Here is an 18,614-nt window from a genome sequence, read left to right on the forward strand (position 1 = left end):
AGGCTTTCACATGGTAAGGAAGGGAGAGGTTAAAAACAAGAGACTGTGGGGTGGTTGCTTAAGCAAAAAATGCAAGGAAAATGCAAAAGTATTTGCAAGAAACAAAGAGAAGTTATTTTTCTATCAGCTGAGGAACTCTGTTCTGGAAGATATTGAGAGAGAAATCCTTTCTTGTTCTGTGTATAGATTACCATTTTGGCATGTCAGCCTGACCAGTCCTCTGAGGAGGGTAGACGTGCTAAAGTCCAGAGTGTAGGGCTGTCTACCTGCCAACCCCAATTAGTAGGTCAATTCTCCCTGGAAAAATTGCACTAAAAATAGTCCAGTTCTCCCTGGAAAAATAGGCCTCAAAATGGCACTCGAATCACCCAAATAGATTTGACTCATTCGTTGGCTGTTTTTGGTGAACCAATCTGATGATTCTGTGTTTCAATTTCAGCTTGAATTGAATTGCAGAATCTGATTTGTGAACACCTCTAGAATGTACTCCATGGCAAAGGCAAAGCTAAATTCAGATAGTTATCAATAAGAATTTATAATGCATTATCTAAATGCTTCCTAACTATATGTTTTATTATGATGACACTATGCATTTCAAGGTCCATAGCTGTACTCCTGTCTTGCATACAAACTTCTATATAATCCACAAGTCTCATTATAAGTCTATTGCAATATGGAGTGAACAAGGCCTAATAGCTAATGTATAGCTATAGTGACAACATGTAAACGATGACAGACATTCACTTTAAGATTTCATTATTTATTTTAATCCTAAGGGACTAAAATTAGGCATTGTTATGAATAAAATTCTATGGCATATGGAGAATAAATACGATGTAGGTGGCTTTTTTTGGCTGAATTGGAATTTTCTCCTAATTGAAGCCCATAAGAGTCCTCAAATTCTCTTTCTTTAAGGATCTATTATATTAATTCTCCTGGGTGTGCCTTGGAATGTGCGTCCCAGCGCTCAGCTGACGATCAGGGACGTGCCTGATTGGCTGAGGTGCACCCAGGAGGATTGGTTGCCACTGCGGTGGAGGCAAAGCCAAGGAGGCAAGGCCAAAGAGGGGGGAAAGAAAGCGGGGGGGGGGGAGAAGTGGTGGTGGAGAGGAGAGGCAGCTGGATCCGAAAGCGGAGACTGGGGCAGAAGGTGGGGGGAAAGAGGTAACCTCCGGCCCCCAAAGAGCGCACAAATGCTCTGTGCAGGGTTGGCTAGCATATATTATATATCTTTAAGAATTTGTTTGTTTGTAAAAAAATGTCATACTTACCAATGACTTACAGATACCAAATTTTGCCAGAACAATCCTGTCATTTAAATTAGCTGGATGCACTTTTTAACAACAGAATATGCTCAGGTGAAATGTCAGAAGGAGAAAAACAGGTTGCTCACCTGTAATTGATGATCTGGAAGAGATCCGTCGACATCCATAAGTATAGAGCTCTGTGCCTGCACAGGGACCACATAGTAGCCATGCCTTAGCTTGTCGAGGCGACCAAGCCCTGCCCCCATGCCTACGGCGTGCTATTTAAAGGCAGGCTGGACGCCATGTTCCTCAGTTCTTGGACGATCTCCGTGGAGGACAACCATCCAGGTATGAAGGTGAGTTCATCAATGTTGACGGAAAAGGCAACAGCCTGCACACAAGTACGCACATAGCAGAGCACTACTGCAGAGGGGTGGTTCAGGAGGGTCTTATGGATGTCAACGAATCTCTTCCAGATCATCAGTTACAGGTGAGCAACCTGTTTATCTGGATCGAAATCCATCAAGATCGTTAAGTATGGGTGTTTAGCAAGCTCCCAATGGAGGAGGGTGCAGTAGTGATTATTGTAACACACTTTTTAGAACACTTCTCCCGAAGTTCGTCTCCGCAGCAGTACTCTATGGTGTAGTGCTTTATAAAGGGTAACTCTGTGGACCATGCGCGACATTGCAGTTGTCTGTAAAAGATAGCCCTGAGAGGTGTGCAGCCAAAGAAGCGTATGCCCGAGTAGAATGGGCCTTGATAGCTTCTGGAGGAGTCTTGCCTTGCAACTTGTAGGTGAACAAGATGAGTTCAACCAACGAGTTCGATAATCTTTGTCTTGAGATGCAGGAGCCTCTGGCAGTGCCTTTGTAGGCTATGAAGAGGCGGTTAGAAGATCTGAAGTCCTTGGTCCATGCTAAGTAGAACAGGAGTGCCCTGCACACATCCAGAGAGTGCATGGAGCGTTTTAGAGCAGTCATAGGTCTCTGAAGAACATTGGAAGGACAATGTCCTAATTTAGGTGGAAGTTGGTGACTACTTTTGGTAGAAAGGTGTAGTCTAGGCGCATCAGGACCTTTATTATTATTATTGTTGTTGTTTACAGAGTCAGACAGGTGTTATTGACTGGTTTGTTTTATCCAGACATCAAGTCCTTCCCAAGGACCTGGGATGGCTGAATTTTATTATCAATGTTGTTGCTGTTGTTATAGATATCATCGCAGAATATAGGCTGTTCCCAGTAAAGTTGCTTTTTGTAGTTGGCTGATGGTGATTTCTGTGGCCCCTATGGTGTTGAGGTGCTCTTCAAGGTCTTTTGGAACTGCACCCAGGGCGCCAATTACCACTGGGATTATTTTGGTCTTTTTCTGCCACAGCCTTTCAATTTCAATTTGTAGATCTTTGTATTTTGTGATTTTTTTCTATTTCTTTTTCTTCTGTTCTGTTATTCCCTGGTATTTCTATGTCGATTATTTTAACTTGTTTTTCTTTCTTCTTGACTACAGTTAGATCTGGTGTATTGTGTGGCAGATGTTTGTCTTTTTGTAGTCGGAAGTCCCATAATATTTTTACATCTTCATTTTCTACAACTTTTTCAATTTTATGGTCCCACCAATTTTTGGCTACAGGTAGCTTGTATTTTTTGCAGATGTTCCAGTGTATCATTCCTGCTACCTTGTCATGCCTTTGTTTGTAGTCAATCTGTGTGATCTTCTTACAACAGCTGATTAGGTGGTCCACAGTTTCATCTGCTTCTTTACAAAGGCGGCACTTGCTGTTTGTTTGTTGTTGACTTTTCGACTTTTGCTCTTATTGCATTTGTTCTTAGTGCCTGTTCTTGTGCAGCCAGTATTATTATTATTATTATTATTACAACTTTTATATCTCACTCTTCCTCCAAGGAGCCCAGAGCGGTGTACTACATACTTGAGTTTCTCTTTCACAACAACCCTGTGAAGTAGGTTAGGCTGAGAGAGAAGTGACTGGCCCAGAGTCACCCAGCTAGTTTCATGGCTGAATGGGGATTTGAACCCGGGTTTCCCCGGTCCTAGTCCAGGACTCTATCCACTATACCACGCTGGCTTCAAGAAAGGGGATAAGGTGTCCAGGTCACCCTGAAGAGATTCCCAGAGGCCATGATTGTATTTGGCCATGCAGGCTGAATAATTCACCACCTTAATTGACAAGCAGGAGGTGGAGTAAATTTTTCTCTCTAACAAGTCCAATTTCCTCCCTTCTTTTTCAGGTGGAGCTGTGTGGCACCTTCCAGATTTGGAGGAAGTGGTGCAATCAACCACAAGAGAATTAGGAGCAAGATGCTTCAATAGGTAAGTATTGTCCTTCTTTTGGATGCAGTAGAGGCTCTCCAGTCTCTTGGACGTGGGAGTGTGTAGAACTTCCCAGGCACACTTTGCTGCTCTGGTGATCACCGGGAGCATGGATAAAGCCATGGTTCGGTAGATTGTGTTTTGGCCATAAAGTTGTATACCAGGTCGTCTGTTGTGGACAACTCTGACTGTAGATCCAAACCTAGTGCCTCTGCCATGGCATGTACGTGCTTAGGGTAGGCTTTCATCTCTTCATTTGGAGAAACATAAGTAAGTGGAGGCACATCAGTGGGGGGATCCACCCGGCTGTCCACATCCTCCGGGTCCAATTCAAAGTCAGAAGAACCATAGTGTTCAGAAGCAGATGCAGTCAGGGAAGAGATTTTGTGTTTCCACAGTGGTGTGTTGTGAAGGAGGCAGGGCTCCTGTCTGGGTGCCTAAAGAGCGCAAAGAGGGAGATGTAGTCTACGTGGTTTGTTGGGCAGTAAGCAGAGGGTGGGTTTGTGAGGCCTTGGAAGCAGAGGAAATCATCTGGCTTTTAGAGATTATTTGAGCCAAGGTGGATACTGATAGAGAAGACGTAATCGGAGTATAAGGTCTCCAGGATCTTGTTGGTTCATAGAGTGATTACCTCTTATGAGGATTGACCTTCAGCAAACTGGCACTACCAGCATCATATCAGCTATTTTACACGATCATCATCTCAGCTACTGTTGTTAAGAATCACATATCTGAGTCTGTGGCGTTTGCATCAGCCCACATTGTTGTATTTACCTGCTGTTGTATGATGGATGCCTGTGGGAGTTTGTGATTACACGTGGAGTATTGCCTTACCCTCTATTGTGACTCTGCATTTTTTGCTTTGCCCATTGCTCACGGGTTTTGTGTTGTATTTCTTGCACTTGTTACCCGTGTTCCCCTATTGTTCTTCTTTGTGGATGAGTCGAGGGCAGCAGATGAGTTGAGACACTTGTGTCAACATCAAAATCATGACAGTTTTCCGAACCGTCGGTGTAGATGGTGCAGAAAATGAGACTAGTGCTGGTGCCGAAGATAAGGAATGGGCCCTCAATATCAAGTGCGTCGGTGTCGATGGATGGATGGTGTGTAGCTGTTGAACTGCTGTCGGTGCCAAAGGCACAACATCAAGAGAGTGTTTTGATGCTGAAGACGCAACCGGTGTTGAAGGACAATGCTGGATCGCAGAAGGTGACAGAGTACGCTCTTGTGTCAGATCAATAAGCTTCTGACTTTTTCTCTCAGGCATCGAGTCAGCCTCGGTAACATGGCGTTTTGCCAACTTTGAGGTTCCTGGTGTCGAGACAGTTTCTCATGTGCGATGTGCACTGTCCGTCGATGGTTTGGCTGTCTTTGATATCGAGGGAGAAGATCTCAACATCGAAGTCGACACCATAGGCTTATGTTGGGTCAATGACGTCAAGGTAGATATTTTTGACTTAAGATGAATCAATGTCAATATAGGTGCCGAAGCCAATTTCGAGGATTTAGATTGATGTGGAGTCAAAATCGATGGTAGGTCCATGGTTGACTTCGGCAGCGTTTTCGAGGGCTCGAAACCTTGTCGTAAATGGTGGCACGAAGATGAAGTACCCTATTTTTACTAGTATGTTTGGAAAATGATAAATAATTTTTACAGGACGACACATCATGCTCCTCACCCAAGCAGATAAGGCACATATCATGGAGGTCCTTAGAGAGAGTTTGGCTTTACAGCCCTCGCACCTCTTAAAGGACACAAAGAAGGGTAGCCAGGTCCATTCTGGAGTCAAGAGCCAGTCGCAGTCTGTCAGCCAAGCCAAGTAAAAAAACACTCCAAATGTAGCCCATCATCCAGAAATGGGTCATACACTAAACATCCGTCCTTTAAAATAAAATAAAAACCCAGAAGAAATCTGATGAACTCACTGAGGAACTTATCCGACAATAGGATCAGCAGATCGAGCCAGTGTGGTGTAGTGGTTAGAGTGCTGGACTAGGACCGGGGAGACCCAAGTTCAAATCCCCATTCAGCCATGATACTTGCTGGGTGACTCTGGGCCAGTCACTTCTCTCCCAGCCTAACCTACTTCACAGGGTTGTTGTGAGGAGAAACCTAAGTATGTAGTACACCGCTCTGGGCTCCTTGGAGGAAGAGCGGGATGTAAATAAATAAATAAATAAATAAATAAGTAAGTAAGTAAGTAAGTAAAATGCCACAGTGGTCAGAAAAGAACTGAGGAACATACTTATGGATCTCGACGGATCTCAATCCAGATATTCTGAATATAATCAGCTGATTTTAAACGTTATTGTTCTCAACAGATTTAAACACTCTATAATCAAATTAGTAATCCCAAAACGCTATCATGTCAGAAGATCTTTCTCAGATTCAAATTTACTATTATTCAAATTTACCATACACAGTAATTATTATTAGGAACATAGGAAGACGCCATATACTGAGTCAGACCATTGGTCTATCTAGCTCAGTATTGTCTTCACAGACTGGCAGCGGCTTCTCCAGGGCTGCAGGCAGGAATCTCTCTCAGCCCTATCTTGGAGATGCCAGGGAGGGAACTTGAAACCTTCTGCTTTTCCCAGAGTGGCTCCATCCCCTAAGGGGAATATCTTACAGTGCTCACATGTAGTTTTCCATTCAAATGCAACCAGGGAGAACCCTGCTTAGCTAAGGGGACAAACCATGCTTGCTACCACGAGACCAGCTTTCCTCTCCATTATTAAATAAAATGAATAATGTTTGAAGCTAAAATTCTACAAAATTTCAAACCGTTCTTTTACTTTCCTTTTGTAAGCACATTAATAAAATTTCTATGACATATACAGGTGGCAATGGAATAGCGCTTCTGCTGATTAATGGACCATCTTCCTGTATAGCTACTCTCCCCGCTTCTCAACTGGCATGCATGGAGATTTAGCACTTACATTTATATACCACTCTATAGCTAGAAGCTCTCTAAGCAGTTTACAATGATTTAGCATATTGCCCCCAACATTCTGGGTACTCATTTTACCGACCTCGGAAGGATGGAAGGCTGAGTCAACCTTGAGCCCCTGGTCAGGATTGAACTTGTAACCTTCTGGTTACAGGGCGGCAGTTTTACCACTGCGCCACCAGGGGCTCTTAAAGAAGCAGCACAAAAGGCGCAGGCTGCTCCATCCACTTTCGCCTCTTGAGCCACTTCTTTAAACCTCTCCATGCATCAGCTGAGAAGTGGGAAAAGAGGTTATTAAACTTTACACCTTTCTGTGCTTCTCAGCTGAAGCACAGGGAGGTTTAAAGTTTAAATAGCCACTCTCTCCACACAGGCTGCTCCATCCACTCTCATTGTGAGAATGGATTGTTAGGTAAGGAACACAACTCCATTTTTGTTGTTGTTGTTATTGTTGTTTAGGTCAAGCACCAGTATTGTGGTTTCTACTGTTACCCCCATTATTGTTAAATAATGTTTGTTTAGCAAAAACAAATTCTTCAAAATATATAGGGCAAACATTAGAGGGCCTCCTGGATTTCATTTCTTAAATTTTCCTAGCAATGTAATCTATGCAAAATTATTTGCCCAGTCACCTACTAATACTACATAATTCTTTTTGCTCTGCTTTTTGCCAAATGATAAATAATGGCTAAAATAAATGTTTTCACATTACAGTGGCAGGGAAAAGACTAGTTAATGTTGAATATGTTTCCCTCCCTTTTCCATCCTCACCACTGTGTGCAACTCCTGGGATCCCTGGATGGTGATGCTGGAAAGTGGCCAGTCTTGGTGAAGAATCCTGGGGAGATGTAGTGCTAAACAAAGGCTTTTCAGGCTTCTTCATTGTAGGAGAAGACATATCTGCAATGGCAATACAATATCATAGCTATGTTAGTCCAGAGATCACACATGCAATACAAGGTTACTGCTTATAATCTTTAAGCAGCTCTCAGTCAGTATATCTAGGAAAGGCACAGCATATCTTTCCTAGATATACTGTAAGATAAAATCAATTGCTTCCAAAATGGGCACAAATTCCACTTCAGTGGACAGTAGGAGAAATCACTTCATAGCAGAGAACAAGACCTATAAAACACAGTGTATATGTTCATGTATGTCACCTCAGCTTTCTTGTGGATAGAGGTTTGTCTATATATGCCTCCTGTATTGATAGATTGAAAATATTTATACCTCACCTTCCTGTTACTGAAATAAAACAACACCTAGTAGCTTACAAAATTAAAACTACAGATATGGCAGTAGTTAATAAAATCAAATAAAAGAGGCAATCTATTAAAAAGACAACTTGGCAGCAACAAGTATAATATAACAAGTATTAAAACTCAGCCAACTAGCAGCTCAATGGAGTTAGGAACATAGGAAGCTGTCATATACTGAGTCAGACCAGTGGTCTATTTAGCTCAGTATTGTCTTCACAGACTGGCAGCAGCTTTTCCAAGGTTGTAGGCAGGAATCTCTCTCAGCCCTATCTTGGAGGGAACTTGGAACCTAGATGCTCTTCCCTGAGTGGCTCCATCCTCTGAGGGGAATATCTTACAGTACTCACACTTCTAGTCTCCCTTTCATATGCAACCAGGATGGACTCTGTTTAGCTCAGGGGACAAGTCATGCTTGCTACCACAGGACCAACTCTCCTCACAGCATGTTTTAACATGCTGATGAAAAGCCAGTGGAAAAAAGCTAAGATAGGCCTTCCTAGGAACGGACTCAGGATCCTCTCCTGTTTTCCAGTCAAAAAATGTCAGATATCAGCAGAACATTGGGAAGGGCCTCCTCCACAGATATTAAAATATAGTCAGGTTCATATGGGAGAAGATGGTTCTTCAGCTATGGAACAATTGCATGCCTCAGAATAAAACTTCAACATTGAAGAAACGTTGCTAAGTTAAATTTTTCACGTGGGGGTGCTTTGAAGCAAACCACTCCATCATGTTATAAATGAGATGGTATAGTGTACCCTCTGTATTACCTTCCCACAGAAAGTTTTTTCAGAATAGTAAGTCATCTTGAGTATATGTGCATGTGTAAAGGAAGAATTTAAATTAAACAAAACATGAATGAATGAAGTCTAGGGTTGTATGTTTTGTTTTGTTTTTGGCCCAAATCCGAAACACCCTCATTTTGTTCTTTGTTTGAAATCAGCCAATTTGAAACACCCTAATTTTGTTCTTAGTTCGAAATTGAAAAATCCAAATCTAAAATGTTTTGGATTTTTTAAAAACGGCCGCATGGCAAAACTAGTGGATAGGGGTGGGTGTCCAATGGCTACCACCCAAATTTCAGAGGAATTGGGCAAAGAGCTTATTTTTGGTAAATTTTTGAAGTTTAAGATTTTTCCCCATAGGGAATAATGGAGGTTTCAGCAAAAGTATAGCTTCATGTGGGGGGAGGGGTGGCCCAGAGCAGAGTAGGATGGGTGGTAGTGCCTGGTGGGGGCAAGGAAGCTGCCAGAATTATTTCAAAGGAATTGGGCAGAGGGATGATTTTTAAAGATTTAATGGAGTTTACGTGTCTTTAAGGTTCTTCCCCATAGGGAATGACGGAGGTTTCATCAGCCCCATAACTGCACTTGAGGGGCACTGGGGTGGCCAGAGCGAGTGGTGGTGTAGAGCACATAGGGTGCCAACCACCCTCAGAGGTTGCTAACGCATGGGGTACTGGGTTCTGTTGTTTCTGAGATGTTTTGAGTATAGATTCACTGGTAGCATATGAGAGTGAATTAATGGTTTGTCGTTGAAAATCTCATATGCTACCAGAGAATCCACAATCAGAACACCTCAAAAACAACAGAACCCCACCCTTGCCCCTTCTTCCACCCTTCCCCTGGCCAATGTGGTGTCAGAGTGGCAAGAGGCAAAAGAGCCAATGGGGAACAAGAAGGGAATTGTCAGCAGGTCAGCCCATGATTTAGGTCACTGATTGGAAGGCTGGAAGGGCAGGAAATTCAAAGTGATGTCAAACACAAAATGAAGACTGACTTAGAGATCACCACAAAATGGAGGTCTGAAACAACAAAACGTTTTGTAGTCGAAACAGGGATGTTTTGTTTTGTGTACAAAACTTTTGGATTTGGAAAATGGGCATTTTGTTTTGTCTACAAAACACCCAAAATGGTCCGTTTCGAGTACAAAACGTTTTGTACCCGAAATGTTTCGCACATCCCTAAATCAGTCCTAAGAGTTACGTATTTCACTAGTTTGGCTTTTTGATTCTATCATTGTTAAGTTCCAGAATTAAGTATCATCTTACGCATAATTTCATACATATAATATTGTTTTTCTCCTCTCTGCAAATTTATTGATATTTTGAAACCTTCTATAATATCAGTGCCAATGATGGTTCAAAGTATTGGCCTATTAGCTTATTTCAACTTACATCTTAACCAAAACAAGTTTTTACTGTAGAAGTTGATAATTGACAGTCGGGAATGGTTATCTGAGACTGTTGAGAAATACAAACGAGAGACAGAAAAGGCAGAAATGAGAACAGTCTCATTTCCTTCCATCATGGTCCAACCCTTCTATGCATCTAGCCTGTAGACAATAAAAGTGAAGGGCAAAAGTTTGAAGAAGAGAGAACTAGTGTAGTGTAGTGAACTACTGTACAGTGAATCACAACATGTATGTCAAGGCACCAGGGGTGTAGCTAGGGGTGAGGGGGCCCATTTTTGCCTCTCTTGGAGAGGCAAATGTTTGCCCCTTGGAGTGAGGAAGAGAATGAAGAAAATAGGGAAGGATGGAGCTGGGGGGGGGCCTCAGGAGCTGGTAGAACCGGGTTCTTTGAACCCAACTGCTCAATTATAACTACACCCCTGCAAGGCACACTAGTATGCTGTGAGAGGGACTTATACGTGCCTTGAAAAGTTAAGCTATCATGTTAATGCACCCACCACCCTTAGAGCAAGGAGGCCCCAAACAGCATTGATCACCTTTCCTTCCAACAATACACATTGACGACATACTAAGGGAGGAAGTAAGGACATATAACCACAATATAGGCCTTGCTGAACACCTGCCTGGACAAATAAGAGGACAGGATGCCAGAAGGCAACATTAAATGGGCTAAATTGATATTGCAAGTAGTAATTATGCCAAATATTTTCAAACAGAGAACTCAACTGCAGTCCATTAAGGGCTGTTTCCAAACCCTACATGGTTTGGGCCTAGGTTGCTTTGGGTTTGATTTGGTTCCAGACCACCCTTTTCCCAAACTTAATCTTGAGATCGAGGGGAAGCCTCACAGCAGCATAAGTCTCATTGATAAGGCCACCAGTGCTATGGGGAAATCTGGGAACTGTAGTGTCCCAGTGAATTGGGCCATAAGGAAGTGCAGTTCCCAGGATTCCCAGGAGCTGTGAGACCTTCTGTATATCTGGAAGCCTGCAGTGTTGCTGGTTTATATCTGGTTTATATTTCTGGCTTGCAATGTATTAGAAGCTGGGGGACTGGTGATGTAGCGTGGTGGCAACAGGAAGCTGGCAGGAGATCTTCCTGGCTCATACTTTCAGAGCCTTAAAAAAAAAAAAAGCTCTTGGAAAGACCCAAGAATCTTCAGGGTGAATGAACACACACTTTTTTAAAAAGTGTAGAGTACAGTGTCTCCAATATTATTCCAGGGAGAAAAGTCTGCATGGTAGGTATCAAAAGACTGGGAGATATGCCTATTAAAAGTCATGTGAGAAAATTGCTTTTGATACTGCGACTCTTCCATGGAAGTGGCTTAAAAAATAATGGTTAAACTTAAAAATAAAAAAGAAGAATTAGTAGCTAGAGTAAAAGAAATAAAGGTTGTGCTGTCAAGTTGGTGTCGACTGTCGACTCCTGGCGACCACAGAGCCATGCGGTTTCTTGGTAGAATACAAGAGTGGTTTACCATTGCCATACTGTGCAGTATGGCCATACTGTGCAGTATGAGATGATGCCTTTCAGCACCTTCCTATTTGGGCGCTGCCTGATATAGGAGTTTCCCATATTCTGGGAAACACACCTGCGAGGATTCAAACCAACAGCCTCCTGCTCTATAGGCAGGTCCTCCCCCACTGCGCCATTAGGTGGCTAGTAGCTAGAATACTGAAGCTCAAATCCCTGCCCATTTATGAAGCACAGGTTCTCGGACTCTCTCTTCCCTTAATGTGTGTCACAGGGCTATTGTGAGAATAATGAGATCACCTCATCCCATTAAATCCTCACAACTACCCTGAGAAGTAGGTATTCCTGAGATACCTGGATAAAGAGTTGAGACAAAATATGATAAACATAAATTTATTGCAAATAAATCATTGACATCTTTCTCTAATAAGCTGTATGGCTTCTATGGAAATTGCAAATGGTACCAGCTTCCTTATTTTCATTACAGCCTTTTGTTTTATTCAACCATGGGACTTCATTCTAGCTCAAAAAATAAAAACAGCTAAGTAATAAAAATAAATAAATATTCATCCAGGGACCCAAATATTTCATTACGCTATACACATAATTTTACAAAAACAAGCATTCACATGAATGAATTTTGTTCCTAATGAGAAAACACATACTCAAGTTACTAGGTTATTGGGGGACAGGAATCTTACGTAAAAGTACATTCAACAGAAGAACTCTAAGAAGACTAAACTGCTTTATTATCACTATTGTTACTACACCGAAACTTGCCATATGACTAGAAATCTAATTTATAGGCATGTCATTTAAGAAAAATGGTTATTTCTAAACAGAAAAGTATTATTGCTCCTTCAATGTTCTGTGAAGTGCAACATAATCAGGGTTTCCCCATTTATCCCCCAAACCAGGGCGTAACTATAATAGGGCAAGGGGAGACAGTTGTCTGGAGGCCCACTGCCTTGGGGGGGCCCCAGAGGCAAGTCACACGACTGACTCCCCCAGCTGTGCACCCACCCTAGCTTCCTTCAGTTGTATTCATCCTTCAAAACTGATGTGGGTGTTAAGACCTGGAGCTACCAGAACAGCATGTCTTTCTCTAGTACCATTAAATGACTTGCATTGTCCACAATTTACAAAACCTTAAAAAAAAATTTAGGATGATGTTCTATTGTGGCACATAGGATATATGTGCCACATATATCCTCTGTGGCACATATAGGTTACACACACACACACACACACACACACACACACACACACTTATATATATATAAATTTTACTATGCTTTTTGTTACCACTGTTCAGCTTCGTTTAAGATTTCTTTACTTCATGAGCTGATCTTCAGTGAGTGGGGAGCCATTTAAAAATCTTGTCTCTGGGCCCACTCCAACCTTGCTATGCCCCTGCCCCAAACCCATGGCATGCCTGATGTAAAATTAACTTGGGGTGGTTGTGTATGTTATTGCTGAACTGGTGGTTGTCAAAACTGTACAATACTGCAAGTTCCAGATTTTGAGCTAAACATATAAAAACAGCTACACGGCTACCACTATGCACAAGGATCTTTGTAAATAAAGGAACATGCCAATGACAGTCAAGCCGTCCCTAGGGGTGTGTGAGGCTAGGGGCAAATCAGCATGTGCAGGGGCCCCTTAACAATTCAATCTAATACTGTATGCCTAATACATAAAACACAAACATACACAATTTAACATAGTTACATTCCAAACTTGAATCCCAACAATGAATTCTCTTGCAATAAAAATCTCATTTGAAGAAAGACACTTGGATTCCCAACACTTAGCTCAAAGTTGGATCACAGCCACTGTGTAGGTTATAGTTAATCCATTATATATGTTGGATAATTTGTGGAAAATGCAGTAATACTTCAAAATGACCTACAGATATCAAATTTTGCATGAACAACCCTGCCACTGAAATTAACTGAATGAACTACTATTTACACTAGAATATGCTGGGGAGAAGGGTTAAATATCATTTTGCTTGTATTAGAAGAAATTGTTAAGATAACTAGCAGATTTTAACTGTCATTGTTCTTAACATATGTTCACCATAATCAGATCAGTAATTCCCAAACCAAATAATGCCCCAAAGAAGCAGATCTTTCTCAGATTCACATTTACCATATATAAAAATTATTAAATAAAATGAAAAAACATTTAAAGTTGAATCCTACAAATTTCAAACTGTTCTTTTATTTCCCTTTTGCAAGCATGTTAATTTAAATTTTTTTTCTAACCTATATTTAAAGCCTCTATCAGTACAATCTACGCAAAATGACCTTGCCCAATCAACCACAGGCCTCACCTACTAGTTGAATATATTGGACACTGAAACCCAGATGATAGTTGCGCCTATTCTTAAACTGCCAGTAAAACACTTTGTGAAGTGTATTGCTTTGCTTCTGCTACAAAAGCAGGAATACCATGAAGAAAATGGGTATGATTCAGCAAAACATGTACACGTTGTACACTGAAGTTCTTTACATTTACCATTTTTGTCGGTTAAATATAAATAAATAAATAAATAAATAAATAAATAAATAAATAGATAAATAAAACAGACAAGAATATCAAACCACAGCTTGATCCTGTTGCTTCCCCTCCCCTTTCCCCCAGCCCTTCTTCAATCCATCCATCTTGCCTCACCCCTGAAAGTTTACTGCAACTTAACAACAGCAACACCTGCTCCTTGCACAAAGGTGGGGTTTTATTTTCCTTTTTCCTATGAAACAGTCTTTTAATGGGCATCAAGCAAATACAAGCACAAAGCAAAATAAAATAGTATAAGGGGAAACATCTTGAGAAAACTATTTTCTCATATTTTGCTATTTAAGCCATTTTGAGAATTTTGTTTCTCAAAAAACAACACATGAGTATTTTTAATGGGGGGGAGGGGGGAACCAGATACATAGACCAGATTAGAGCTATATGAAGTTTAGTATCCTCAATGAAACCAAAAACAGATCTATTTTGTTAGAGCATTTTCCCCCCTTATCTATATATATCATTCTCTAAGGCGTACCTGTGGCTAATCCCGTGTGTGGCAGCTTTCACCAGAGTTTGCAAGCAGAAGCACGTGATTGCACATTGGGGATTCCATATGCAGATAGGGAGGAGAATGTGAGAGCAGAAGCACCATGGTGATTGGGCAGTGGGGATTCTATATGTGGATAGTGAGGAGGCGCCTCCGATGGTTAAGGCCAGTTGAAATGAAACTGTTACTGGTCAGAAGATGTTCCTGATTGTAAAGCAGAGTAATCTATCTATCTATCTATCAAAGGATAGTGAGGAGGGGTCTGCAAAGGAGGAAAGAGGTTGTCATTGTGTGAATTAGATGAGGAAACAAGATGAACAAGATCTGTTCATCAGGAACAGATGACTCAGGATAGGGGGAGGAGAGAGAGAGAGAGAGAGAGAGAGAGAGAGGAAGGAAGGAGAGGGAGGGAGGGAGGGAGGGAAAGAAAGATAGAGGCAAAAAGCAAGTGGAGGAGAGAGAAAGAAGGGAGGGGAAGAGAGAAAGAAGGAAGAGCGAGAGACAGGCCCAAGCTTGTCAGCAGCCTCAGGGGAACTAGCGGCCATGGCAGCAGCAGAAGCAAGGAAGGGCCCAGTCAACCACTGCTGCTGTTTGGGGCTACTGAGGCCTTTGGTGGAGGGAGGCAGGTAGGCAAGGGATGGGCCTGGGCCTGGGCCTGTCAGCGGCCTGAGGGGAACCAACAGCCACTGTGGTGGCGGCAGTAAGGAACGGCCCGGTAAGGAACTGCTGCTGCGAGTAGGAGCAGGAGCAGGGCTCAGGTGAGGGTGGGCAGGTCTCTGGAGATAGAGGGTGGGCAGGTCTCTGCAGCTTGGCCAATAGGTGCCAGCAACGCTTCAGTCACGACCAAGAGGAGTGAGGGGGATGGAGTAAAGGGGTGGAGGAGTGACCAAGAGGGATGAGGGGGATGGAAGCAATGGGATGTAGGAGGAGGAGCAGGAGTGAAACTCAGGTGAGGGTGGAGAGATCTCTGAGGTGAGGGGAGCAATCAAGTACTAGTGTGCAGATGCTCCGTACATGTTAAGCTAGTTGTCTTTAAAGCTTTTAATACGTTTGAACTGACTAATTTCCTTACAAGAAGGCATACTGTATTGTTGGAATGGGGAGGATATTTCTTACAAGTTTGTACAGTTTTGGCATACTTTGATGATGATTTTTTTTTTAAGTGTAACTCTCTCTCTCTCTCTCTCTCTCTCTCTCTCTCTCACACACACACACACACACACACACACACACACGGAAGAAACACATGCACACAAATTGAGATTACTTCTCTCTCACACACAGTTCATGGCTTAAGTAAGGGGAACAAAACACTCACACACAAAACAAACAGATAATGAGATTTTTGCTTTACGCTCCTGAGGGGAGACAAGCCCAACAACCAACTAGGTCCCACTCAACTCAGCAATTCCCAGGAGGGACAGGGGTGGGGGAGGAGGAGCATAAGACCAGACCCCAGGATAACAAATCAGGCAGCAGGCAGGTGCTTTAGTCGGGGAGGGGAAGGTCTTACCTGCCTTCCCATGCTCTGCTGCTGCACCCCACGACCCGGTGCCATCACACAGAGATGGCCATGCCATCTCTGCTGCCAATAAAGCTGTGCTTTAGGTTATCTAGCTGGGGACAGGAAGTTCCCTGTTCCCAGTATCCTGCAGGGGGTGTGTGTGATGTCACATTGTGGACACCATCTTGAATGTACAGCAGCGTGAGTGCTACTGGGCCTGGAAAAGCGGCAGGGCTGCAGCGGAGAAGGTAAGGACTTGCTTACCTGCTTCTTAAGGAAACTGCTCCCCACCCCACCTGTGGTTGCCCGAGCCCATTCGGGCACATCCCTGAAACAGAACTCAGTATGTATGTAAGGATTATAAGAAAGAAAGACAAGATGTCCAACACACCATAATGAAATATGTAAAATTATTGGATTGTTAACATGCAGAACTGGAAGCAACAAAGGCCAAATGACTGAAATATTCATGGCAGTTTGCAATGTTCTTTGTATTATGAAGAAATTTAGATTATTTCTCTTAGTATGAACCAACAGTATCATATATTCACAGTGAATTAACAGACACAGCATACAGCCAAATCAGAATAAAAACCTTACTTACCTAGCTTACAGAGAGGACTCCAGTGTCCCCTCTTTGACCAACATTATAGATATCACAAGAAATATAAGGGTATAGTACTGACTTTGAAGAGTCACTAAAGATTTCACTAAAACAAGTTGGCTGTGACACTTGAGAACTTTGTGTTATCTGTAATACAGCAACATTTGCTGATGTTCTGAAAAGCACATTTACCAACCTTCTATGTATTATCAAAAAATTTTCTTTCTTTCTTGTCTTACATTTTACTGGTCAGTTACACTTAAGTTAGTACTTAAATTAGGCCCAGTACTAATAATAAGAAGCCTTCAACCTGAGTTTACAAGCATGAAACAGCATCATCCACATACAGTAAGAGCAGCATTTCTGAGCCAGCCAACTTAGGCAAATGGTACTCTGGAGCAACTATAAAATAGAATTGTTCCAAATGTGTCAAAACATATAAGCAAAATAGCATTTCAGAGACCAGAGAATGAAAACAGTATTCTTATCAGTGAGACTTCTTTGTGCTTCATCATTGTTTGAATAAATGCTTAATACTCTTATAGAGCATGTAAGTGTCCAAAACTCTAACCAAATGGTTCTAAGTGAATATTATAGTAATATCCAAACATGTTCTTGCATAGAATTGGGGGGGGGGGAGGATTCAATACAGGCATGGCTAGATTAAAAGCTTAACAGTGCTGCTCTAAAGTTAGTCTTGCATAATACAATAAATGTAAAGAATATGCATGTCTGGACTGCACTATGTTATAAATTTGAAAGCACTCACACATCAAAGAGATAAAGGCTTATGCAAATGGGGGGGGGGTAAGATCAACTCATCTCCCAACAAGGTAATTCCATCTACAAAGGAAAGCAAAAAAGAGAGTTGCCGTGAAGCATAGCGTATGTAGTCTGCTTAACGGCAGCTTGCACAAATGGTGCTCCAGATGTATATCTGTTCAAGTCAGCCCAAGGCAACTATTTTGATCAATTCTAATGTGATAAAATGCTGCAGGGAAAGTGTGCAGAAATGTGTTTACGTCAGACTTTAATTAAACTGTTGTTTGCTTCCAAAGAACCTTAGGAAACACTAATGAGACATGAGTTTCAGCAATTTCCTCATCAAAAGCAAAGACCCTCTGCTTCTGTATGAAGCAGCCTGCCATCCAAGTAGCTCCCTCGATAAATGTCACATGGTACACCAATCAGCAAGCCACCTGTTAATGGAACTTTACTGGAGTCAACTTGTGTGCTAGGCAGAGTTCAAGCATCCACCTGCGTACATTGGACACCTGCACAGCTTTAACAGCAACACAACATGTTCACTCTTCTATAATGCTACAAGAGGAGAGCTGCAAAGGTAGCACAGACATAAAACAAATAGCTTTACATCTCTTCTACCCAGTCCAGCTTAAATGCCAAAGCCACCTCCATTAGTCATATCTTCATTCTACTTAATTTAGAAAATTATTCTTTGAAAGGGATATGCAGTTGGATCCAAGGAACTATGCACAGAAAGAAAACAGATGCTAGAGCTGTTCCACAAACACTTGCACAAGACTTCATGTAGCGCTATAATAGAGCAAGAGGTTCTATTATAAAGAATAATACATTCTAAAGCAAGAAGTTAAGCACACTCTTGTACAAGCAGATCTTCATCTTTAGATTCAGTTTCATTTTTGTTGTACAACACTTTAGCCAGCAGGGCTATACTGTATAACCTTGCCATGAGCAAATGACAACTTCAGCATATAGACCCAACCCCAAACATTGCAGGAAATGCCTGACATGTTTATTCCTTTTAGTCTATTTCATCACAAGCAATGAAAGAGCAAACAATCCTTTTAACAATGAAACTGTTATTTTTTTAAAAATCAGGATAAAATCTTAATTATAATACAAATTACTGTAGATGGAAAATTAGCCCATACTGACTTAAACGCTAGGAACTGAAGTCCTCTCATACATGTCTATTATGTAGCATTTTCAGAAAATGGT

The 18,614-nt window shown here is 41.8% G+C and overlaps 1 protein-coding gene and 1 long non-coding RNA gene across 17 annotated transcripts in view; one reads left to right on the forward strand and one right to left on the reverse strand.

The window, feature by feature from the left end:
• NFIB (nuclear factor I B) overlaps window positions 1–18,614 on the reverse strand; it is a 313,063-nt gene that overhangs the window by 69,986 nt on the left and 224,463 nt on the right. For 13 of the 15 annotated variants that reach the window (XM_053298137.1, XM_053298135.1, XM_053298136.1 and 10 more), the window contains one exon: window positions 7,303–7,431. The exons of the other annotated variants lie outside the window; for them this stretch is intronic. In XM_053298137.1, the coding sequence (XP_053154112.1) occupies window positions 7,303–7,431 (129 nt within the window). The remainder of the gene's footprint in view (window positions 1–7,302; window positions 7,432–18,614) is intronic. 15 annotated transcript variants of the gene reach the window in all.
• The window catches only part of LOC128345750 (uncharacterized), a 60,868-nt gene that overhangs the window by 7,119 nt on the left and 35,135 nt on the right, over window positions 1–18,614 (forward strand). For both annotated transcript variants that reach the window (XR_008316627.1, XR_008316626.1), the window contains exons 2-3: window positions 3,496–3,577; window positions 4,841–5,019. This is a non-coding gene — a long non-coding RNA (uncharacterized LOC128345750). The remainder of the gene's footprint in view (window positions 1–3,495; window positions 3,578–4,840; window positions 5,020–18,614) is intronic.

The sequence above is a fragment of the Hemicordylus capensis genome, chromosome 2 (assembly GCF_027244095.1).
Source record: "Hemicordylus capensis ecotype Gifberg chromosome 2, rHemCap1.1.pri, whole genome shotgun sequence".
Taxonomy (NCBI): Eukaryota; Metazoa; Chordata; class Lepidosauria; order Squamata; family Cordylidae; genus Hemicordylus; species Hemicordylus capensis.